Source organism: Apostichopus japonicus, chromosome 3, assembly GCF_037975245.1.
Source record: "Apostichopus japonicus isolate 1M-3 chromosome 3, ASM3797524v1, whole genome shotgun sequence".
In the NCBI taxonomy this organism is placed as follows: Eukaryota; Metazoa; Echinodermata; class Holothuroidea; order Aspidochirotida; family Stichopodidae; genus Apostichopus; species Apostichopus japonicus.
Genome location: NC_092563.1, coordinates 22748066 through 22773648, shown reverse-complemented (window position 1 = coordinate 22773648; position 25583 = coordinate 22748066). Strand labels below are relative to the sequence as shown.

General features: G+C 36.8%; 1 protein-coding gene across 7 annotated transcripts in view; it reads left to right on the top strand.

The window, feature by feature from the left end:
• Nucleotides 1-25583, top strand: part of LOC139965464 (uncharacterized) — a 72546-nt gene that overhangs the window by 27752 nt on the left and 19211 nt on the right. For 5 of the 7 annotated variants that reach the window (XM_071967828.1, XM_071967831.1, XM_071967830.1 and 2 more), the window contains exons 12-21: nucleotides 386-691; nucleotides 4363-4638; nucleotides 5177-5385; nucleotides 6886-7054; nucleotides 7565-7684; nucleotides 8740-9006; nucleotides 14158-14424; nucleotides 16905-17165; nucleotides 18104-18361; nucleotides 20058-20366. In XM_071967828.1, coding sequence (XP_071823929.1) covers nucleotides 386-691; nucleotides 4363-4638; nucleotides 5177-5385; nucleotides 6886-7054; nucleotides 7565-7684; nucleotides 8740-9006; nucleotides 14158-14424; nucleotides 16905-17165; nucleotides 18104-18361; nucleotides 20058-20366 — 2442 coding nt within the window. The remainder of the gene's footprint in view (nucleotides 1-385; nucleotides 692-4362; nucleotides 4639-5176; nucleotides 5386-6885; nucleotides 7055-7564; nucleotides 7685-8739; nucleotides 9007-14157; nucleotides 14425-16904; nucleotides 17166-18103; nucleotides 18362-20057; nucleotides 20367-25583) is intronic. The other 2 variants (XM_071967829.1, XM_071967832.1) reach the window with 2 other exon arrangements.

Here is a 25583-nt window from a genome sequence, read left to right as displayed (position 1 = left end):
TTCTCTGTACTGAGAATTTCATAAAAATGTATCATTTTTGTAGAAATATTCTTTGTGTTTGTGAATAAATTATTGACATATTATGGTGAGAAATTTTCAGATGAAGTGCTCTGATAACATCATCCATTCTGCTGTTGTCAGATGCATTTCCAAAATATCACTAAATTTAAAAATAAATATCTGCAATACAAAACGTATAGTGAGGAGGTGGTTTTCACATTTAGATTCAAAAAATTGTCAGCAATTTATTCAGCCATCAAGTTTAGCCACCAGAATATGCTTTAAGACAATCTTTGATAAGTACAATATGCAGCAATTAAATCTTTGATTATCTGTGTTACAGTGACAGTTTAAGTTTGATGTAATCGTATTGGTATATTGACAGGTTTGGATCCTTACACGGTGATGGAACTAGCTGTAAAACTTCTCTTTGATTGGCCATTGCTCGCCAGCAATTTTGGTTATGATAAATGGGAAATTGCACAACGTATGAGATGTCTTAACCAGGCTGAAATGACACTAAAAATGTTGAATGAGTGGTTGAATGCAAATAGAGATGAAGACCCAAGAAAGACCAAAGAAAAGCTTCTAGAGGGGTTTGTTACCATTAGACGAGAAGATCTTGTAGAATGGCTACAAAACAGAGATGATGGTGTATGTGAAGTCAGGGACTTAAAACAGACCAAGAAAGGTAGGCAACACTATAACTTCAAGTCTATAGAAATACAATTGTTAAACAAAACTTTCTCTAAAAATTGCAAGATGCTTCTATTTGTGGATGAAGATGTCTCTTGGGATTTGATAAGTGAAATAAGAAACACAAATCTCCTTGGTACAACATAATACATCAGTTACTGTTTTTGGTTCTTTGCCTTATGAATATGCAACGTAGTTATACCTTTATTTTGTGACAAACCCTCCAGTGAACAATCACTTGTGATAATGACATATTGAATGGTGATCGCTTCAGGAAACTTTCATTTCTAGTTAGATGATAGTGGATTTTGTAAAGTCTTGTCAAAGAACTCAACTGACATATAAAGAAAAAATAAATAATAAAACAAACAGAAATAGAGGAGATTAGTCAAGGTAAAGAGCTCATGGAACTAGAGTGTTTCATTGAGTGTGTTTCATTGATGATTTACATTACTTGTTGTTGTTCTTATATTTACAAACAATACTAAATAGAAATAAGGCTTTTTGCTGAATATTAATATATTAAGCCAAATTGTGTAGTTCTTGTTTCAGAGAGACATAACGGTGGATTGTGAAAGGTTATACTACCTCAGCAAACTGTAATTGTGGCAACTGTATATTAATTTCCCATCGGTCATATTGGATTCACCTTTGCCCAGGACAGGTCTGAACTATAGATTGATAGATATTAAAGCAGCATTTTGCGTCCTTTTCTATGATTTTTCTCAACCTCACTGACTCCACTATGCCATAACGACATACAAAACTAGCTTATCTATTTAATACATACTTCAAAATGGTGGCTTAAAAGTCGAAAAATTTGCAACTTTCAACTTTGTTTTTCTCCAAGATATTTTCCGTTGGGATCCCAATAAACCTCGCCCATAATATGAATATTTAAACACTACGAACGTCATTGACCAATACGTAATACAACACCATGCCTTATTTGTGTACAGTCTATATGGCAGTTGTACAAGGGAGTTCCATAACAACTCCCTGGTTGTACCATGGAGCTATTCGGTAATAGTTCCATGGTTGTACCAACGCAAAGTCTTATATCTATTTTTAGCAACGGCTCATACTAAACCTGCAACATGAGGCTCTGATTGGTTGAATTCAAACTAGTGGGTTTGGGGGAACTGTATGCGTTTAGTTTTAAATGTAGAATTTTTCGTGGACACTCTTCTCATTATCTGCAAATATCTTTAATTACTCGCCAATTAACGTTGTTGGCAGGGAAAAACTTGGCTAATATCTTAGTTTGCTGTTTTTTGATTGATACAGTATATGTCAAAAAACTTGATGGACATGTCAAAAAAGTAGATAACGGTGACCAAACGCAAAATGCTGCTTTAAGGCAGGAAAATGTATTTTTTGTGAACTAATTTGTACAATTATTATCCATTATTCATACAAATAGTGTGCATTGAATAGTAAGATCCAAGTTATAGTCTGGATTGTGATCAATAGACAAAAACACAAACTTTATTATCTATAAATTATTCCCTCATTCTGTTGGGTTATGGCTGTTTAAATCAAACCTCCCAAATATTACAGGAGAAAGAAAAAGTTCTGATGGAGTTTATAATTCTAGTATTGTAACTTACTTTCCATTTATTGAGTATGAGAAGCCTGTCTACTGCTTCTAGATACATGATACAAAATCAAAAAGAAAGAGCTTCAACATGTTTGTCTATGTCTCAATGTTCTCCTGGAAATCGTTAAGGTAAACGAAACTTACAACGGTGTCAACGAAAGTGGTAAATTTTGATGGGGTCATTGTCACATGACCTGCACACCAACATTGACCTATTTCATTGAAATTTGAGGAGAGCAGACCAAGTTTGCTTGTCTGAGCTTTCCGATGTAACAAATTATCTGGTAAAATCTTTAGGGGTTTCGGTTGTGCTAAGACGCTGTCATTGAATTGAATGATTACTGTAAAGAAAAACATTGAAGCCTGAACGTAAGCTTGTACAGTTTCATGAAAATCCAAAACCGGCTGCTTTCTAGCAAAAAACCAAATCTGGCTCAAAAACCGTTTTTTTTTTCCTCCCGAATTTCATTGAAAACATCAAAATCTCTGATGGAGGTGTCGCGATCACTAAGATGCGTATGTTTCAGTCTAAGTCTACTTCGTTCGCAGTAAAGGGTAAAAAATAAGGATAATAAATTCAAGAAATGTTACTGTCTTCATGACTCTCTTTTTATTACCCATGTTAAATTAACTGAAGTAAAAATGTCGAGAAGAAATGTGTTGGTCAAATGTTTTCTTAAAGTTTTAACATCACGTACCCGTATCGTTTTGTCTTCTGTTACTGTACTTCACGAAGTTCAAGTTCCTGTTCAGAAAAAAAACCCACGGTCATCTTGATCACCCGATGGTCTTGTCAGCTAGAAAACTTCTCTGATAATGACAGTACAAGTAAATATTTACTTACAATCGTCTAAGAAGTTCTGTTAAACTAAGGAAGGGTTTGCTCTGTCGGTTGCTTACTGTTTAACTTGCTTGTTTAAAGAGAGAGTCATGAAGGCAGTAACATTTCTTGATTTTATTTGGCTTATTTTTTACCCTTTACTGCGAATTAACTAGACTTGAACAGCTGTTGGTAAAGCTTCATAAATACGCATCTTAGCGATCATGATACCTACGTCAGAGATTTGGATGTTTTCAATGCAATTCGGGAGGGGAAAAAACGTTTTTTGAGCCAGATTCGGTTTTATTGCTGGAGAAAAACCGGTTGTAAGTTTTCCCCGAAACCGTGCAAGCTTAAATGGTATCATACGATTCAGCAGGTGGTAAATATATCCAATTGTCTAGATATGATATTGTCCCATTACTAATGTTAAATGATCATAAACTATGTATCAAAGTGTGGGACAGGGTTCTCTGAAACATTTCACTCAACTGGTATACTGAACTTGAATAAATATCAAAGACTTGAGCAATTTAAATTTGTAGAAACCATCATATCAATCCACAACAAGTCTGCAATGTCTTTTGTTGTTGACGGATTTGCTGTTTCCTCTTGTTGTCTCAAGAACACATTCCCATCTTTATGAGGTGGAGTAATGAGCTGATATTTTGAACTTGTATTTATGAACAATGTTTTTATTCTATTGGTTCAATTAGTTGATGGTGGTCATGGTTGTGATATTTAAAAGAATACAAGCAATAATGTGGAGAAGTGTGCACTCCGAATCCCTCATGTTCATAGGAGATCCATAGCACCTTTCTCTGTGTACATTGTTTTGAAGAATGTTTCACAAACTACCCATATATTTTGATTATTTTCCTTATGTAAGTACCAGAGCAGTTTTATAAAGATACCAATCATTTAATACTGTGTCAGAGTTAGTTATATATATCCTTAGTAGTGATTTATTGCAAAACTTCTTCCTTCCATGTTAAACCTTCTTTTCCTCTTTGTATCTTTGTTTTGATTACAAGTAAGAATGTGAGCTGGATGATCTTATTATGGTTCGAGTGATGACAGATTGAGCTACATCACATTATAATAATTTCTAGTCTTTTTACACTATTTCTCATCTCGTGCACTGCAAATGAAAGTACCAGTCCATCAGGATAGAACTTGATGTATCATATTCTCTTGGAGTATACAATTAATTGTGGCTCTTTTTTATTCATTCTCACTATATCAGCAACTCCTGAGTCTAAAAGACTCACCAGGATGAACATGCAGAAAGTGGCAGAAAAACTCTGTCTGAATCGGCAACAATTAATGGATATGTTAACATTGAACCATGAAGACCTTAATCATTATAAACCTGATAGTGTCAAAGGAGATCATCTTTTAGCTGTCATAGTTGCTTGGAAGAAAAAGCAATCGAAACGGTTTGGAGAGTTGGAAACCTTTGAAAATTTGCAAAAGCTGCTTAAAATGTATGAACACAGAGAAGCATTAGCTGAACTTTCAGGTATTACATCATTTTTACATTTAAAGTTTGCTGCCGTGTATTTGTTTGTGATATAAGCAGACATAATAATAAAGCTACCCATTCTCTGACTGACATTACATTTTCTATCAAGTATTAAATGAATTTAAACTTAGCATCTGCTCACTTGCATGAAATTATTCAACCAAGAGAAGTCTTTTTTTTTCGAATGAGTATTTACTACTAAAGTTTGTAAGATTTATGGATTTCAAAATATGCGAATAACATCAAAAGTAGTACAAATGTATTTACACATGTATGACAATCCTTTTACACACACTGAATATTCTTAAGTTGATATCATCATTAATTTCGAATACATTTGGCTAACGTCTACAGAGTTGCAAAATTTCAGTTTTCATTTTCAGCGTTCAGTGTTGCCAAAAGTTGTCTTAACATGTTCTAATACTCTGCACACAAATCATAATATTATACATGTTTTGTATGACAAATGCATTCCATAGTTTTATATTATATTTAAAAGTGGATGTCACAAGTATTATATGTCATGTTCCTTTAGATGGGTCTTGTATTGACCCTCCAGAGGTAACAAACCGACCGGGAGGGGCAGTTGGTGGTGTACCACCTGAAGAACCCCCTTATCCAGACTTAACCTTGGATTCCTTGGTGGAGGTCAATTATGGTGAACAGACTTTATCAGGTGTCATTGCATGGATTGGTGAAATCAATGGAATAGATGGACATGGCATACTTGCTGGTGTGGAACTGGTAAGTCAGATCTGAGGTATTTATTGACATTTGGCCCTTAACCTCTGTTCTGGAAGTCTGCAAGAAAGAATTTCCCATCATGAGGCCCCTTCCTACCAAGTTGCAAAAATTTGAAACAAAATAACACATATGCACAAATGGGACAAATGTTTACTCCTCCCTCAAATACTGGCTTTCAATCACCTAACCATGGGTGACCTCCCCACCGCCCCCCCCCTCATAAGAAAATTAAAATGGGTGTATAAGTTAACCGCTAAGGTCTTAGAGAATATGCACCTGATCAGTCTGACAACCAGCATATTCAATGATCTGTAGGATTGGAAGAAATTTTGGTTCCTTTCAGAAGAAGCTGTGGAGTTTTTTCCTCAAGTGATGATCATTTCCTTACTCAAACTTTCAAACAATTAGAAAATATTTCTAAACGTTTAAAATGAGTTTCGTTCATTTAAACGTTTCGACGTGTAAACTGCACGTGTTAGCAAGTGTTTACCTGTGTGCAATGTGTCTTTGTGCTAGGTGTTTAATTCTGTTGTTTTGCCATAATGCTACATGCTTTGCTTGATTGGTTACTTGTTGTAGGCAGGCAAGTAACCAATTCATTTCAGTTGGTGTGTGTGCCAGCGCATGGATATGTGTGTGTATGTCACGCCCTTGCTTGTAAACTCGATATCTCAACATATCTAACATGTGCATCTGCAGTTCTCATATTTGGCATATGGCTTCCTTAGTCATATCTTCCCCATAAGAGTACAAGAACCCTATTGTTTAGGTGGAAGGCAAAGATCATTTGAAGTGAGGATCAGGCAATATGTGAAAATCTCAAAATCACTGTATCTCCAGAACCTGAACATCATAGGATTTCATGAATGCATGGTATGATAGCCTTATATAGCGTTTGGTGTAAGTCAGAGTTCATTTAAGGTCACAAGGGCTCAAAAATTGAAATTCTTGTAACACGATATCTCCAGATAGGAAACTTGATTTGCTCTCATATTTTGAATGTGGCTTCCCTATGACTACAAGAACCATATTGTTTTGGGTTATCAAATTTCACACGCAAGCACAAAACTTGTAAAAATGATATCCCATGATAGGTTGGCATGTGTTTTTCTTACAACCAGTATAAGAACCCTAATATTTTGATGGAGGTCATAGGTCATTTCAGGTCAGTAGAGGTCCAAATTTCACAATATCAATGGATCTCATCAAGTTAGCTATAACAAATGCAAATTCAGGTCTTTGTTAATAGAGTGAGCATGCAAAATCAACTAACAACAACAAACAATGTCCCTCTGTCTTTCTTTCATCATTGTGGTATCTTCACAAGATTCCCAGTCATCAAACCTTATAAGCATTGAGTCTGTTTAGATTTATACTGCTCCCCATCTGCAGTATGAACTTCAGCCAGTGTTAGCTTGAAAACTACTCTTTATGCTGTATATGTAATGTATTTAAAGGCAAGAAACCACTGTGAGGGATTTCCCTCTGGTTTATTCAAAGGATGACTATCTTGATGTTGGAGGAACTGACGGAACTTTTAGTGGCACAAGATGTTTCAACTGTCAGTATGGCAAGGGGTTGATTTTACCTCTAAGCAGATGTAAACCTGACTCACGGTTCCTGACAGAAATGCAAACATTTACTAAGAAGGAAAAACTAACAAAAGATGGCAAGTAGTGCTTACTGTAACACATAAAATAAAATTCAGAGAATTTCGACTACTGATTATTTGCATGATTGGATATGAGGGATGGGGGATTGACAGAAATCTGCATATCATAAGTCCATTTTGATCATTAAAACTTTCTCTATGAATCCACTAGAAAGGTAACTATCCTAGAGATATCAATGAATGCATTTAAAAGGTGTAATTGTTTTAGTATATGATATGTTGATGCTTACAAACTATCTGTTGCATGCTTCTGAAGGATATTGTATCCCCTTTCATGTTTTGTTAATATTTTGGTAAATTTTTTTGAAAGCTGTAACGCAACAGTCTTGATACTATACTAGTTTTACTTCTGAAGGATATTGTATCCCATTTTGTCCAGCGACAAAACATCAGTTAACAGATGATGGTCAGTGTGAAAAGGAGGGAGAATTAAGGTATGGCAGAAGAAAGGCAAAATATCCAGTCAGTATAAATTAGAATCAGTAGAGATGTCTTCCATGCCAACAGATACCATTCAGGATGATCACAGAATACCCTCAGGAACTAGCATCGGTGAGGAAGAGAGGTGTACTAGTGATCCAAAAAAAACGTGGCCCACCAGAATTACCAACGTAAAGTTAATAACAGGTAAGTATTAGTAATGCCTCGTATGACTGTAGCATTGAGGCTTATCTGTTCATATATTTTATAATTGTCATGCAACAGTATTGATAAGGTAGCATATGTCTATAAATGCCCTTTCAAACTACATAATCATGTTCTAAAATAATGCGATCTTTCAAATCTTTTACAAGGTTTAATCAGGTAGAAACCACCACATGGAGAGCTGATGTTTGGACTATTCCTGACATTCTTTATCTGTTTATTCTCAATAGCAACAATATGTTGACAGATTAGGTGAGGGTCTTGAGCAATTGTGATCTTCATTGATGAATTTCTCTGAAATGTTTCAAAATTAGTTTGTGTTTTGATTATTTGCATGATTGGAAATTTCAGAAAATGGTGGATTAGATGACAAATTGAAAGAAATCTGCAAATCATTAGGTCAAAATGAACCTTTCTCTATGAATCCATTAAAACGGTTACTATCCCAGAGATATTAATGAATGCATTTTTGAAGTGTATAATTGTATTAGTATCAAATATGTTGATGCTTACAACCTGTCTGTAGATTGACAATTGTTTCCCAAATATATAAGTCCTTCTGGAAGATAGTAATTCTGCTGTGTTGATAAATACTCAGTTTAGCTTAGAAAAAAAGAAGTTAAAAGTCTATTGAAGTGTTGATGAGGTTATTATGCTTTTGTTGAGTTCTGAATGAGAAGTTAGCAACAATAACAACAAATTTTGCTTCCATTTGTAAATAGTTGTTTGAATTTAATCTAAGGCTCAAAGCAGAACTCCACATTATGTCACCTCCCACATGTTTTATGAAGTTCTTAAACTTATGCACTGCATGATTTTGTATAGCCGGATAATAAAAATAGCAAAATACCTATGTGGTAGATTGAGTGAAGCCACATCTAAATTTATATGCAGTGTTTTTAGGCAACAGTTTCACACTACATGAGAAGTTTGCTTTAAGTCATGCAAATGGTATTGTATATTGTTAAGTATCTGTGAGTCTTTTCTTGTTTGTCCTATGAAATAACTGCATGCATATATTATCTATTCATTCCTAGATCCACCACCGTATCCATTTTCTGTGTACGAAGTTCAAGCTATAGTTGCTGATAGCAAACTCTGTCATGGATTGATCTCTGAACTGGAGTTGACGGATAAATGGAGAGCAAGCACAAAAAAGGAGCATAGGGACTTCTTCAGGTTAGAATCTGTGCTGCAGAGTTGGTGGAAAGATATACATGAAGGGCATCAAGCTCATCTGCAGAGCTTTCTCATTCTTCTTGGACAGTACGGAAGAGAAGATATAAGGGATCACATTGAGAAAGGTAAACTGTTAACTTAGAACATTCTGATATTCAAAGTTGTCTGTTTAAAAAAATATGCAGTAAACGTCTTAGTGATGGGAACAGTCCAAATATTTGCTCCTGGGTACCCAATTTCCTATTTTGATTGGTTCCCCGGGTACCTGTTCATTATGCTATCAACCTAAACCCCAACTCAATCTATAGAATAATAGTAAGCCTTAAGTTACTACATATACAGGGTATAGGCTATGCAGACCGTCAGTCACTTATATGGTAAAACTGTAAACAACCCATGAATTAATTTATATTGCAAGACTGCATGCTTATATTTACCACTTACACGTTAAAATCACTTTTTAGCAGCACATGCAATGTTTCCCCCAATGATGATTTTGATTGGCCTTTGAAAAAGTTTTTAACTTCCAAGTGTGTAACTCTATGGCCATTCGAGCCAAACAGTGCATGATTGTAAGATTTTCTTGAAGCATTCGTTGGGGTATCCTTGCATAAATTGCTGAAATTAAGTAATGGGAGACAATTGACGGCATAGTTTGCGAAAAAATGACTTTCTTACAAGAAACTTTCAGCACTTGCACCAGACCTATCCAAATGTTCGTTCATTGCTGTGCACTAAAGCTAGCACTCCAGGTGGTCCCAGCTATTTATAGATTAGTTGGAAAGTCCTTACAACTACATCAATCCTTATCACATGTTACTTGATAATGGAAAGTTCTGTTCAACTATTGTGGGACAGGTCCAAGAAATTTGATTCTGGGGTGGTCAACTTTATGAGCTGTGCAAGAGTACAAAGGTCAATTTTTGTTGCATTGAAATTATGCAATGCAATGACCTTGCTAAGGCTAATCAGTGCAAAGTTTTCACCAAATTCTACACTTAAACAAATCAAGGTAAAAGTTAATATCACCAAATGATGTAATTACTGAGGAGCATATTTTTATCCTCCCTATCATTTATGCAAGTAAAAGTGAAATTGAAAATGAAGAACAATGTCAGTGGTTTCCACCTATTTCCGTACCATGTAGTAAAAGCTTGGACCAGGAAATAACTTTTTTGGACGGTTCCCTGGTTAACCCGTTCCCATTGAACAATCTCTTACACGAGTTGGGAAAACCGAGCCTGTCTAATAGCATGTTTAACCACAATGTATGCGTTTGAAAATTTGATGAAGTCTCATGATTGTAAAAGGAAAGTAAAGAGTAAAATGTGTCAAGGCATCACAAATCATAGCTATAATCCATTTCCTACATTAATGAATTAAACATAAGTCACATTCACACAAATCATTTTTAGAGTTAAGAAATAAGATACTGAGGTACACTTTTCACCTAGCAATGTGGAATATTTTTGTCTCCCTGTAAGTGCCACATTTCCATGTAAAGGTTTATAACTGTATTTTATCTTGGTTTTGTTGGGCAAGCATGGGCCGTCAAGATTATAACACATACTTGATTGTGGGTAATAGTGATGGCAATTAATTGATACCAAGCAAATTGCAATGAAAGAGTTCAGTCTCCTGCTAGCCAGAAAGCATCTTTGAACTTACACAAAATGTATTAGAATGCCATAAACGTGTAGCTATTTCCCCACGTATATGAGGTACAGATTGCCTGGTGTCATTGAACTACTGATGGTTCCAAGCATTGTGGAAAACAGGATGGTTGGGGAAAAGTAGGGAAAACGAAATACCTCTTTTTTAATTCTTGAACGTCATTGACTGTCAAAGGTTAGTCTGTGAAAGTGAAAGTGATGAAATATTCTCATTTGAGCAACTCTGCTTGTTGCTGTTACCACAGATAAAATTAAAAAGATATTGGATTGCTTGCCATTGGCAGGCAAGTATGCTTTGCCTTCAAGTTAGCCTGGATGTTGGTGCATGCATGGTGTGTGTGTGATTCAAGTTTGTAAACACGATAACTCAAAATGTACATGATGACCAGACTTGACATTTGGTATGTGGATTTTTGTTAGTGAGTACAAGATTATTATAATTAGTGTAGATCAAAGGTCATTTGAGGTCAATCGAGTTCAATGTCTGAAAACCTTGTAAATAAGATAACTCAAGAAGAACCACTTGGTTGAAGTTCATATACTGTAGTATGTAGATTTCCCTTGACAAGAGCAAAATGCATATTGAAATTGGTGGAGGTCAAAGGTTATTTGAGGTCAACATAAGGGAAATTCTTTTAGTTTCTTGTAAACATGTTTACTCCAAAAGCCAACCTTGGATGAATGTTATACTTAATATGTGAATGCACCTCAATAAGAAGACAACCACATTATGTTATTCAGGGTTCAAAGGTTATCATTGGTCAATATTAATTCCTTTCATATACAAAAACTTCAATATTATCCTTGAATGTGCTTCATACTTGCTATAGGAGTCATCTTAAAGTGTATAAGATTCCTGTTTATATTTTGCCAGAACTCTTAGTAAAAAAAGTTTCATTTATGATTTGGTTGCCAACTCTTGGCATTCGTACCAAATCAACCAAGGTCTAGTCAAACCTTCACAACATTAATAATAATTATAATAATAATGACATTTCTATAAGGCTCACTTCTATAGAAACTATATGCAGTGGCACTTAAGAAAAAACACGACCACAACCTAAAACAACTAGTACTAGTGAAATGCAACCCGGAACAGATTTGTTTTAAGTTTGCTCCTAAAACACCTGAAGGAAAAAAACGACTGAATTTCAGTGGGTAAGCTGTTTCACTCCCTTGGACCTGCCGCAGAAAAGCCCAGCTATCACCGAAGGTTTTCATCCTAGTTCTCGGCACAACGTAATTAGTTCCAGACCTAAGAAAATACCCACTTTCCTTTCTATAAAATAATTAACCAAATATTTGGGAGCTTGGCCATTAGAATTGATGTAAGTTCTTTCACCATGTGAACAGTAACTGTTAGGAATTGAAAAAAGCACTATACCTTTCCTTTTCATATTTGTTGCATAGATGCTGCTTTGCATAGTCATCTTCAATTTAAGCACATTAAAATGATAAAACTTGGAGTCTTTCTCTTTGTTAGTTGAAACAAAACATGACTCGTCTGAATTGTTCTGAATTTTAAGAACAAATCCTAATATTGAAACGTTAACACATTCTGTGCACAGAGCTGTGGTACCTACTCATTTGTGTCAAGTGTCGAGATGTTGAATAAGCTTAACAAATTTAAATAATTTCTTCAAGTTTTTCTTTTACATCAAAACATGAAATGTATCATATTTCTATTTGAAGTTGCCTCACTGAGAACGTTTTTATTCCTCCCAAGAAGGCAGTTTGATTCCACATTGCAATCCCACTTGATTTCTCTCCCAGCTAGTTGATATTAACAAGTTTCTTCACTGACCCTAAGAGATACTGAGGTCCAAGAGTCAGCTACTATGTGGCCTCTGAAAGAGAACAAAACATTTATCATTTTCTGTGGACATCAAGATCACTTGGGGTCAACAAATCTTGTAAAGTTGATAACTTCAAAGACAAAGCATGGAGGAGCTTCACTCTTAGCATTTGCATGCTAAGTGAGCACAAGAAATTTATGTTTTTTTGTTTTTGTGAATGTCAAAAGTCACCAGAAATGCATGTTTATCCATATAAACACGAAGCTCCAAAAGCAAAGCTGAGATGAAATAGGAATCTCTATTAATACAAGTAACCTGTTGGTTTTATTGTGGTTAAAATGTCAGTTGATGTCACCATGCAGAGGTCAACATCTGGTTGGTAATTTACCATTCAGTAAGTAAACGTGAATAAAACACATAACAGTAAACAGTATGTCATTACTTACGACACTTTCTTCAGCTGTTGGCATTGTTTTGCATAACAAAATATTCCAATTACTTGGTCCTGGGTAAATTCTTTCCCAAAGTTAAGGAAATACATTTGTGAGATTACCAGACCATCGTGCACAGTCAAAGGTTTATTTGTTCATCACGGTATATGTCACATAATATTCCAGAATTACAAAACAAAGCCCAAAAAATATAAATACTGTAATTACTATACTGTAGACTACAACATGACATTCAGTAATATATTTCAAGGAATTATACCAGTTTGAGAACCAGAAGTAACGTTATATTAATACATTTATAATTCCATGTCGTTTATGTTGGCCTAATATTGTCTATATATGGAGTGGTGATATGCGATGGCATGGTGATTGTTTTCTTACAAAATAGAGACACTCACTAAATATATTAGCACACTATAAAAGAGACAGCAACTTATTGTAGAAAAAAAAAGTTGATTCTCACTCTAAGCAGACTGACAGTGAGAACTGTACCAGTTCGCGATAGATATATATGTTTACGTTCAAATGTAACTCATCCAAATTTGCACTCTAAGGAACTACATTCAAATTCGATTAATTTAGTAGCAATATCGTTTCTGGCAATTTAATAACTTGGCAAAGCTGTCGCCTTTCCTTATGGAAGTCTTTGGTTGAACTCTTTACTCTATATTTTCGTTGCGAGCTTTGTGTTGAGGTCAAAACGTCATTTGAAGCCAAACATGATCTTATATAACAGCAGCTGGCAAGGAATCACTAAGTCTGTTGGCTGGCAGGTCAGACCAACATGTTCTGTTTGATTGGACACTGCTTTGATTCAAATGGTACAAGACCTGATAACGTCTGATTTGCTGTGCATGGAGATGCCTCACCTTTGAGATGTAAAGCAAGGCTGGATGGCTGCTCTAGAAGCAGAGGAATTAAATCACAATGCTTAATGTAGACACACTTTTGTTCTCAGCAGTGTCCCACAGTACTTGCTCTTGTTATCAATTAATGTAGGGAGAAATTAAGGGATAGTCGACTAGCATATAAACCTTGAGTCAAAGGGCAATCAATACATTTGTTCTGTAACACAGCTCTTTTATTCCCTCATAATTCCATTGAAGAGGTCTTTTATCTGCAGACCAATTTCATATGGCATGTACCTACAGGCTTGGTTATGACCAGCCAAAGATCTCAATCTGTCCACCAATGAGGTTTTTGTCAAGCTTAGTTTGGTTTGTTTGATCCAAAATGGGGTTAAATGTTGACTGTTGATTGACTGTAAGGGTTAGTAACTGAAGCATCACCAGATATGAAGTAATTTATGAAAGCTAAATTTAACACCTTAGAGAAACTTTTTTCTCCCTTTGCAGTTCCTGACCGTGGTTGCTTTGATGAGACTGTTCTGAATACTGTGATACTTTCAGCAACAAACAGCTGGAAACTGTTTGCTGCTGAGCTTGGTGTACAGCAACGTGAACTCACTGGAAAGCTAACACAGAATATGAATCCTTACGACTGTCTTAGGACTGTCTTTGACATTTGGTACACAAATGAGAAAGGATGCAACAAGCTGGGTCAACTTCTAAAAGCCTGTCGTGCCATTGGTCGTGACACTCTTGCTGACGAAATTGAGCAGGGTACGATACAAAAATCTCTATGACAATATTTCTGTCCTTCAAATCAGTTTCAATGTATCATAATCAAGGCAAAGGTCAAATTTAGCAAAACATCTGCATTTTGTTATGACTCCAAGGGAAACATTGAATTGAGTTGAAATAGTCACATGTATTAAGGGTAGGTCATGCCCTGTCAATAGTTGTGGTTGCCATGGTAGCTGAGGTCACAAGGTCATCAATTAAAGATATAACTTCAGTGCAAGTTTGTGTCAAATATTTCTAGCTCCTTACTCACACATTTCTCTATATTTGTTAGGAAGGTGCTATATGCTGGGATCATAAGTTTCACACACCAACAAGAACAGAACAAGGACAGCTCTAGCTCTAGGTCAAAAAAAAAAAATAAGCAGAACAGATTACTCACTATAAATCAAAGTAGAAATATGGAATTGACTTGCAACCTTCACAAGTGCAATAGGAATTTCAAATACTGTCCAAATATCTGGTTATCGTGGTAACTGAGGTCAACCGTCATAGATTCAAAGTCAGATGCACTGCATATAGTTGCAATGCAAAAGATATTGTTTTATTATCAGCTTGGCCAAACTTTTTCAAACTATGTAGGAAGTTGCCCTATGATGGGAACTTTTACCATATTGCGAACCTTCAGAGTGGTAGGTCAAAAGCTCAGAGATTAATTTAAGTGAAACCTGACCTATTGCTTTAACTCAAACTGGACACATTAAACCAACTAGCATTCATCACAGGAATAGTTCACCATGTTACTGTAAGTTTAGTGGTTTTCCGCACTGGCATGCCCTCCCAAAAGTATGATTACTCAGGGGAGAGAAGTTGCAAAGATAACGCAGGAACAAAAGATTAACGGTATACTTGAATAATTTAATAACAATTAACTGGAGCAACGGTATACTTGAATAATTTAATAACAATTAGCTGGAGCAACGGTATACTTGAATAATTTAATAACTTAACTGGAGCAACGGCTTACTTGAATAAATTAACAACTCAACTGGAGCAAACTAAATATAAACTATAAAAAAAATTTACTTACAAGTCACAAGCTCACTTCACACATATAACTCAAACGTACTCATTCGCTCACAAGTGTTGGCCGGTCAGCCATCCGTATTCACTGCCTCATTCATAAGCTCTCAAAACATTTTCAAACACAAGAAAGTTCTATTACACCACATGCACACACTCACACCAGTTGCACGCACGCACCACAAACAGCGCGCCCGATATGTTTAAAACCTCTGTTACGTAATTAAACAGCGATGCATTGATACAAGCGCACCATAGCCTAAACCTACACTATATACATTTACGCCCACGCAAGAATACGCCTATCGTTACAATCGCTCATTTAAAACGCAGACTCCTCCTGAAGTCTAAAAATAGTCAATCTTTACAATCGCTCATTTACATTACCATGTTAAGTAAGGTCAAATAAATCATTTTTTGTGCTTATTAAAAGTACCAAATGATAGAACATACCACTTGCAGATCTTGAATATGAAAGATCAGATGTCAAAGGCCCAATAAAGTGAAAGGCAACTTTTCCAATTAATATAAGGACAAATATACCATATCAACATATATAATTACAATAGGCAAAGTCTGGCATCAAACCCAAGAGGTAAACGGACACCCGTTTTGTGGTTATGCTTACTTCAGAATTCACAAATAAAGCTTGTGAATATTAAACTTGCTATTTTTTAGGCTATAATCATTTTTTTGTGAATCATGTTTGCATTGAAATTTGAAAATCGATAGATTACCCTCCTGGATGTAAGTTAATGTATATTTGCACATCATTTGAGTCGGTTATATGAACATTAATATACTGATGAACAATCAAATCTGTGGATCAGAACAAGTTAGAATGAGAGAAAATAAGAACCTGTTCTTAGTTGTGCAAATTTACAATTTTCTTCTAATTTAAGATCAGTATAAATGTATTTTTTAAGTTGTACCATTCATGTCCATGGTTTTGATTGTTGAGAATTTAACTGTGGGAAATTGAATTTGATCTTAGAGAAGTGAAATTGCTGAATGATAAAGGTCATTTCCAGAAGAATAAAAGACAAGTGAAAGCTCATACAAACAAATACCTACACATATAAATTGTGTTTGCTAGTCTATTTTTGATCCATTGCCAAAGGTAAAAGGTATATATGCAATGGTGATGGCATGTGTTTGTACAGTATGTAAAGTAGGTCTGTGTGTGTATGTGCTGAATACCAGAAAAAGATGATGAATATCAAAGTTCATTTGAGGTCAGAAATATCTCTCACTCCCAGGCTCCTTTAGTTCCAGTCTTTAAATTAAAAAGGATGTGAAAGTTCTTTAGTATAATGGATAAATATCTGTGGAATAATGCAAATTTCTTAGTAAGAGAAAATGTGGGACAATCTGAAGTAAAATCTCAACAATCATTGCCTATGGTGATAGAACAAGTTTTCATCTTATATTTTCAGGTTTAAATGATTCTGTTTTACATCTAATTAGCCATCAAATTGAAACGAAACAATTGAAATTACTTGGCGAAAAGCTGTTGATTTCTGAAGTGCGTCTGGATGCCTTTAGGGAAACATTCCAACTCCTCCCTGAAAGAGTCTATCAAATTTTGTCATACTGGCGTATGCTTCAATCTTTTGATGTAAATAAAATTGAGATGCTTGCGTCTGTATTGTATGACATTGACCTTGGACATGTTGCAGAAAAAGAACTGTATAAAGGTACGCTATTTGCTTTCTCTTGTAAAGTAAATGTTACATTCTATATGTGAATAAGACAAACCACTCATTAGAGTTTCTGTGACTCTACCCTACTGCATATGGTAATCTATGTTCTTTCTTTTTAATTGTATGTATTCTATGTTTATAGCAACTCCTTTGTTTTTGTCTCAAATCAGTCCATCGTGGATGCACCTAAAAGTTTAACCTACAAGCACTGGCCACACAGGCATTTGGGCAATGCCCGGTGGGACGGTGGGCCGTTAAGCCTGGTAAAAATTACCGCCCATTTTCACAGTAGTTACTAGAATACAGACGGGATGTGTAAAAATATATTTTTAACTATGGGAATCAGCTCATGAAATCACCATGTTAGTTAGTCTGTTAGTTTGTAACAAAAGAACATGCTATTGGCAACCCGTCCGTGCTAATATTTTTACGACAAGATACACAAGTACAGTGACCAATGCATTTTTACTTATCATAGCATTGGCAGAGAATACAGATTTATTAATCTGCACCTCGTCCTCCAGGAAGCAAAGTAGAAAAAGGTAAAATCTTATTAGATTATTTGGATATCACTCAGTACAGTAGCTAAAGTCCTGAGAGATTATGTACGAATAAAAATGACCCACATAGAGTAGGGTTTTTGTACGATGACACAAGAACATCTTGAGGCGATTATGTTGATGTATGTGGAAAAAAGGATCTTGGCCAAACTTGACACTAAAAATATCATTGATGGTGTAGCTGCCAGAAGCAGCGAACTGCGTAGGCCCCTACTCTCGTAGACATGACATGGGTTGTTTTATTCATAAAGTCAATTAATCTCAGTAGGCTACATGGTTGCAACAGCTTTTTGATTCGCTGGCATAGTCCAGCCTGAAATTGCATGATTCTTCTGGTTTGTAACATCTGTGATATTTCTACATCTATTTTAGGTCTGAGACAACATGACCTCGAAAGCACTGCAGCTCTTCTCTCTGACAATTGGCAAAAACTTGCACCAGGTTTGGTCAAATCTCAGGACATTGCTTACATTATGGAGCAAAAGGGAGATTCGTTCCAAAATTGTTTCAGAATGTTAAACATTTGGAGGGGGCGACAAATTCGAGCTGATGATGGCAATTTGAAGGAAACCCTTTTCGATTCAATGTGTCAATGTGATTTGTACAGAGAAGCCAGACAGTTGTATAATGGTAAGTTGTGTTCTTTCTTAATTTGATGAAAAGTGGAAAACTTGTGAAACCTACTCTGGCCTTGAAAAACATAGAACAATTTGGCTATTCACCCCCCCCCCCCACCCCCACATCTTTGAACAACTTCAACTACAAAGGATGGAAGGGGAAGGGGTATCTAGCCTTATTCACCATGATGTCATGACTATATTTTAAAGGATGGGGTATAGACAGTTATATTTTAACTTGTTATACATAGTCAAAAGGCAATGCTATTCTTCCTTGTTGTACTTCTCTAGAAATTATTGTTGTGGAAAATGACCCATTGAACATATGAGGCTCATTAATTGAATCCTCCAGTTTGTCTGTCTTGCCTTAATAAGTAAGTTTGTCTGTGTTACATGGTTACTAAGGGTAATTTGAGAAGTGAGGGAAGTGCATGGGCATAACGGACACCCTTACTTCTGTACTCGTACTCAAGACATGTACACCTTTGTTTTTGGTGTTTTTAGGCATTGTGTTGTGAACAAGGGATCCGTCATCCCTTCTGCCCTTCATGTTCCTTATCCATGTTGTAATGAAATCTCTAAATAATTGCTTCACATGTTTTGGCTTCATGCATTTGTGTTTGATAGTTTAATTTGAATTTGCATATATTCCCTATTTTTACATTGCTAACCTGTTCTTTTTTCGTCCATTTTTGGGGGGGAGGGGGGAAGGGGTGGGGATTGTTCTTTTTAATATTTAGGATAAATATTTGTTTCCATTACATATCTGTCTTGAATTTAATATCAGTTTGCCATAAATTACTTTGGTCTCGAGCATAAATTGTGTTTTGTGCAGATGTCATGCTTGCCTGGATTTGTTCAGCAAAACTCAGGATGAAAACTAGATTTAACCATACTTCAAATAATATGTTTGTTTTTCCACATATTTGTGGTACTGTTGCTAAATTCCAAATCCATATTTGGTTAAAACATGAACTTTTTCCTTCAAGTTTTCTGTGTTTTATATGTGGACATATTGTATGAAGTTCAGTCTAATACAGAGTACATGCAAATTCTCTTCAAGTGGAATACATTGTTATGTTTGAACACCTTGCTCTACTTTTCCAGTTTGTGCAATTTTACAGTTTTAGTTAAAGGGATATTCTGGTGACAAACAATATGTTTGGTTACACCTTCAACTGCTCATAGAAGTTGAATTTACAGTAGAGGTCTGTGCTGTCATCTGGGCAAGTGCTCTTTCAAAGCATTATAATACTTAGGCTATTAAATCTTCTTATTTAATTATCCTTGAAACCTGATACATTTGGAATGTTTGCAAAGTTCTCTGTACTAAGAATTTCATAAAAATGTATCATTTTTGTAGAAATACAGTATTCTTTTTCTGTTGTTGTAAATTTATGATTGACAAATAATAAAGGAAAACAAAGACATTTTCAGCTGAAGTGCTCTGTTGCCAGATGCATTTCCAAAATATCACTAAATTTTAAAAATTGATATCTTAGAAATATGAAATGCTATAGTGAGGATGTGGTTTTCACAGTTAGATTCAGAAAATTGTCAGCAATTTTTTTCAGCTATTAACTTGAGCCACCAGAATAACTTCTTAACACAATCTTTGATAAGTACTACTGTATATGCAGCAATTAAATCCTTTATTCTGTATTACAGTGATAGTTTGATGTACAGTAATTATATTGACTTATTGACAGGTTTGGATCCTTACACGCTGATGGAACTATCTCTAAAACTTCTCTTTGATTGGCCATTGCTTGCCAGCTATTTTGGCTATAATAAAGTGGAACTTGCAGAACATATGAAAAGTCTGAACCAGGCTGAAATGGCACGAAAAATGTTGAATGAGTGGTTGCATGCAAATAAAGATGAAGACCCAAGAAAGACCAAAGAAAAGCTTCTAGAGGGGTTTGTTACCATTAGACGAGAAGATCTTGTAGAATGGCTACAAAACAGAGATGATGGTGTATGTGAAGTGAGGGACTTAAAACAGACGGCAAAGAAAGGTAGGCAACACTATACCTTAAAAGTCTTTATGTATACAAGTGTTTATATACAAAACTTTCTCCAAAAATTTGACCAATCAAAGTGTCACAACAGCAGCAGTCCCTGTAGCAGTCCCTGAAGTGCTGTAAAAGTAGAAAGAGATGGTCACCAATTCACCATCTCAGATGACTCTTCAGCATCCTCAGGTTGTGGGTACTAAAGGAAAGTCAGACACATGTTTTGGCCCAGTTAGAGGGAATTTTAAAACCACTCCTAGAGAGAGAGTAGGAAACAGAAACTGTGAGAAAAATTTAATAAAGAGAGACAGCTGCTTCCACAATGACCACAATAGTATGTTGGGGTGTAAGCAGGTGAGGGAGATGTCGATGCCAAAAACAGGGGTGTTCTCAGACCTGTAGGATGAGGTACAAGACCTGTTGGTATACGAGACAAACTTAGAAGGCTGCATAGCCTCCATGCCCTGGAGTGTGGAGGAGGGTGCAAAAGGGCAGATGTGCTAGACAGTGGTTCCACACCTCCAGCTGGTTTATGTTTGCCACCCAGCCCTAGGGTTTCCCACCTCACCTCTGCCAAACCTAAGGTGGGGGAGGGGGATGAAGGAGGCTAAGATCTTTTGCCTGTCACTGGGCACTCAAAAGCAGTTTTGGAAATGGCACAGAAAAGACTTTCCCTCTTGTCTTCAATTTGAGGCTTGGGAACGAAATACTCCAAGTGTTACTTTAAGGGGGAAATTTTGGATATGATCCCTCCTAATGTTAGGGCTAAGGTGTGAAATTGTTGCCATGCGGCCCTAGGAAAATTGTTGTTAGCTGTAACTAATTTGCAACATAATAAGCTTTGCACTTGTAAACTGAATGATTGGCCTGCATGGAAACAAAACAAATAAAAGTAAAACTAGTCTGATTTATTATGGTAATTTTTTATTAAGGAAACTCAAGTCAATCTTAAGATGGAAATTAACATTAGTATGTTAATTTCCTTCTGAGAAGACCAAGACTTTCGGTATTTTTTGTATGCTTACATCGGGAACTCCTAACCTTCTGGAAAAATTACATTTTCCCACACCATCGGCACTCAACTTACAAAAAACAACAACCACCAACTATCTAAGCCTACCAGGGCAGCCGGTCTAGCAAGCTCCGTCTCGCAAGATCCGGTGCCTTGGCCTGGTCATTCTTCCCTGTGACTTGCTCTGTTCAGTAACAAGTCTACATTGAAGGTTTTGATGCTTGTTTCGCATCTGCTCAGCTCACTTGAAGCCTTGTTATCTCCCGTTTTGGTGAGTTCTTTCCTGTTTATTCCCTTTAGGACCCCTTTTTCCACCCTGGCTACATCAGGGAAGGGTTTTCCCTTCCTTTCGTGTTCAGTTGTAGCGTAGCTAACTTTGGCGAGTTCACACAGTATTGTTTTGTGTTGGGGTTCGTCCGTGTTACCTCGGGTACGAGGTGTGCTTTTGTTTGCCTCCTGCTCGGGGAGGGGTAGGCTTTTCGAGCCTCTTTGGGGCCTCCTTCCCTCCCCAGAACATTAGCGGTTCCTTTCTGGCCCTTATTGAGTATGGGGTCGGGCTTGTTTCCCTGGGCCCCCTAGGTCCGTGGTTTTTGCTATGTGCTGAGTGTAGGCAAGGGTTTCATATACTTGCAAAACGATTGTGCATAGGCCTTAGGCTGCTTAGAATGGTAGTACTGTGTTCCGGCACTGGGGCTCAGGGTCATGTGACCCTTGTTTGTCCGTTCCAGAGTTCTGCCCATGTGGTTTTGTTCAGGTAGCTAGGTTTCCAACCTTTTCTTTATGGGGAAAGTATCAATGAAATTTTGTTTCTGATTTGGCCACCAGGCCTGCTTCTGTTCTATCCACAGTTTTAAGTGCCACGCCCTTCTACGGTGTTCTTTGTTCTTGTCGAACTTTATTTTTGATGTGTGGGTTTAAACTTTTCTGGGAATTCTTGTGGCTGTTTGGTCAAAGTCTGAAACCTTTTAACCAGTATAACTTGCAAGTAAAACTTGTATGCCCTCACATACGGTACTTCATAGTTTCTATTGGGATCCACCCTATTAAGTAAAAGAACTCTGTGTATAGTTTACATGTTCTCATGTTAAGTTTTGCAAGGAATCACTAAACCTGTTGTGCTCCTGGTTCTTTTTTGACATCAGAAAGACTATCTTTTATTTGGGTTTCAGTTAGATATTGATTATTGAGTTCCAAGGACTGCAAAGGTGTCCATGATAAATTGAAATACATAGGCCCTTTGAAGGACCAAAACGGAACAATGTTGCAACAGACTTCTTGTCAGTGAGTTCAGTCTTTATTTTAAGATGCAATTCTTGAAGCAGCATAGTGCATGAATCTTTTGATCTCATGCCAGAGGAAAAAGGAATCTATGCGATGCAGCTGGCATGTATGTGTATGTATGTGACACTTGCTTGTAAACACCGCAACTGAGTCATGATGGATTAACTTCATACTAAGTATGTGGATCTGTCTTATTGGGTACAAGAACCATATTCTTTTTCTGTGAAGGTCAAAGATCATTTGAGGTCAACAGAAGTCAAAGTCTGAAAAATAATTGTTGGCCACCATAACTCAAAAGGCACATCTTTTGATGAACTTCATAAATGGGGTGTAGATCCAGTTTCATGAATACAAGACCCCTATTGAATTTGGTAGAGATCACAGGTCACATGAGGCAGGCGCGGCGGAACGGAAAAATTATTGGGGGGGCTAATGTGTGGAGACTATCTAAGCGGAGCGCCACCATCGGTTGGCGCGGAGCGTACAAGAAAATTTTGGGTTTTTTCAAACCCCCAGATGGCCGGAAACGGCACTTCCCGAGTGTTTTATGCTGCGAATACCTGGCCCTAAAATATGGGTCTCAAGCCTGCAATTTCTCAGATTGCACGTAAGGTCTGTAAAAACATTGTAATTTGTATATTCGATGGTGTTTTAAGAGAGTAGCTATTACTCGTAGTGTACTCGCAAAGACGTTTTTGAGTGTAGTAAGGGCAGTGGCGGGGCTAGGGGTATTGGTCGGGGGCAAGAATGGTCTGTAGGGGCGCTTTCGACACTATCTAAGCGGAGCGCCACCACAGGTTGGCGCGGAGCGTACAGAAAATTTTTGAGTAAAGATACTCCCGAGATTGCAGGAAATGACCCTTTCCGGGCCTTGCTAATTTGCATATAAACGGAGAATAAATAGGTGTCGTCGCCATTTTGTCGGAAAATACACCGACAGAATATGACAAATGTCAATAGGTATATGAGAGCGCAATAAAATAGTCAAAAATCGCGAATAAGTAAAAAGTAGTGAAAAGCTGAAAAGGGCGCCAGCAGTCCATTTGAGTCCGTCAGGGGGGGGGGGGGAATCCGCCCCTGACTGTATTATGGACGCTCGATCCGCCACTAAGTAAGGGGATGTTGGAGAACTGGCTGAAATGAGGCAAGTCATTGGCCTAAGACGAAGTTGTGTTACGCTTACCGGTACTCACACTCACTGCTTCCACTTTTCACGGGGCGTGAAGACGCGGTTGGGATGACAATGTGGTCTATAGCCAAGGGACGGGCCGAGGGTCCCCCAGCAATTACTAAAATTATTACACCTATAGAGTATACGTGTGCATCGGACAGATCGACAAGTATGCATTGAAAAATGGGCAGATGTACGTTTCGGAGCCTTGGTAAATATTGGGGGGGCTAATCAAGCATTTGCCCCCTCAACTTTTTTATTGGGGGGGCTGAGCCCCCCCAAGCCCCCCCGGTTCCGCCGCCACTGACATGAGGCCATCATATGTCAAAGGTCTGAAATCCTTGGTTCTCAAACTGAAAGCTAGAATTAAACTGTCCTCTAATGTTATATTTATTTTTCGGTTCAATTAGTTTGATCACCATCAATCAGTCCGTTCGGTTTTTTAAGGGGCTAATATACCATGTAGTAATCTTCCAACACTACACAGTCAGCCAGGAAATGAAATTTGCTTCAAAGAGTTGATGCTCTTGTGTTGTGGTGATTTAAACACACTTAAGTGGCCCTTATCAGTTTTGACACTTCAAGTGGTCAACAGGGTATCTCAAAATCAGCCTTATTCTCTGTGATTTATACTAGATGACATAAGCTTTGGCAGTAAGTTGTGAAAATATTTCACAATAAATTATACAATGTCATTTGTAACTTTCATTCAAATACAATAATTATTAAAGGGGTGATTGGTGGCTGAGTGGATTTGCTAGCTCAAAAATTGTAAAAGAAATTTGATCATACGTACTACATATATGTGTCTATATTTCACATAGGAGACTGTTCTATCTGGATAGTGAAACATTTTGGAATAAAAACTCTATGTTGTAAAATCCTAAATTAATTGGTTGATGCCCACCAGTAGGTGCTACAAATAAGAGCTGGAAATCTCTCATCTTTTATGGTTCTCACTTTTTTTGTACAAATTTAACTCTCTTGCTCTACCTCAGTCAGGTAGTTATATAGTTTTTTTGAGAAAATGATTTGGCAAGGAATGACAGTCTTCAGGCTGTATGGTTTGAATCTTGATACCATTGTAATCCAAGGCTTTGAGGTGTGCATGTGGGGGGGGGGGGAGATATGTAACATTAACATATGTAACATTGACAGGTATAGAACTTTCGTGTACCCAGTGACCCTTGATTAATACCTAGGCAGTCTTTGCACTCAGCTGCAGAAAAAAGAGCAGCACATTTATTTCATAAAAGAATAGGCAAAATGAATCTATGTGGTTATGATGGCCGTGTGTATGCAAGTGTGTGTGTGCACCTGTTTTGTGTTCTGACCATGACAGTTTTTCCTAGAACTAGAAGAATTCTATTGTAAGATTGTTTAGGTTAGGTTACATGAACTTTACACATGTAAGAATGGTAGGCTCATAAAATATCTAAGTTTCATATTTCAAATATGCAAACTTGACAAACTTCTGGAGACAAAAACAAATATACATTCGTATGGAATGTTAATATCATTGGAATTATCGGCATCTTCTCAGAGGTCATAAATGTGAAATGATTGGAAAGCAATGAAGTTTGGCTAGTTGCAAAGTTGTCAACCAGGACAAAATACAACTGTACTGAGTCTTCTAGAATATTCTTGATACCAACAGGTGCCTCTAGCCTGTGATACATGAATATAAAGCATATTACAAATTCCCAATGACCGCTTTAACAGTATTTTATTTTGTTGTTTTGTACACAATGTAGGA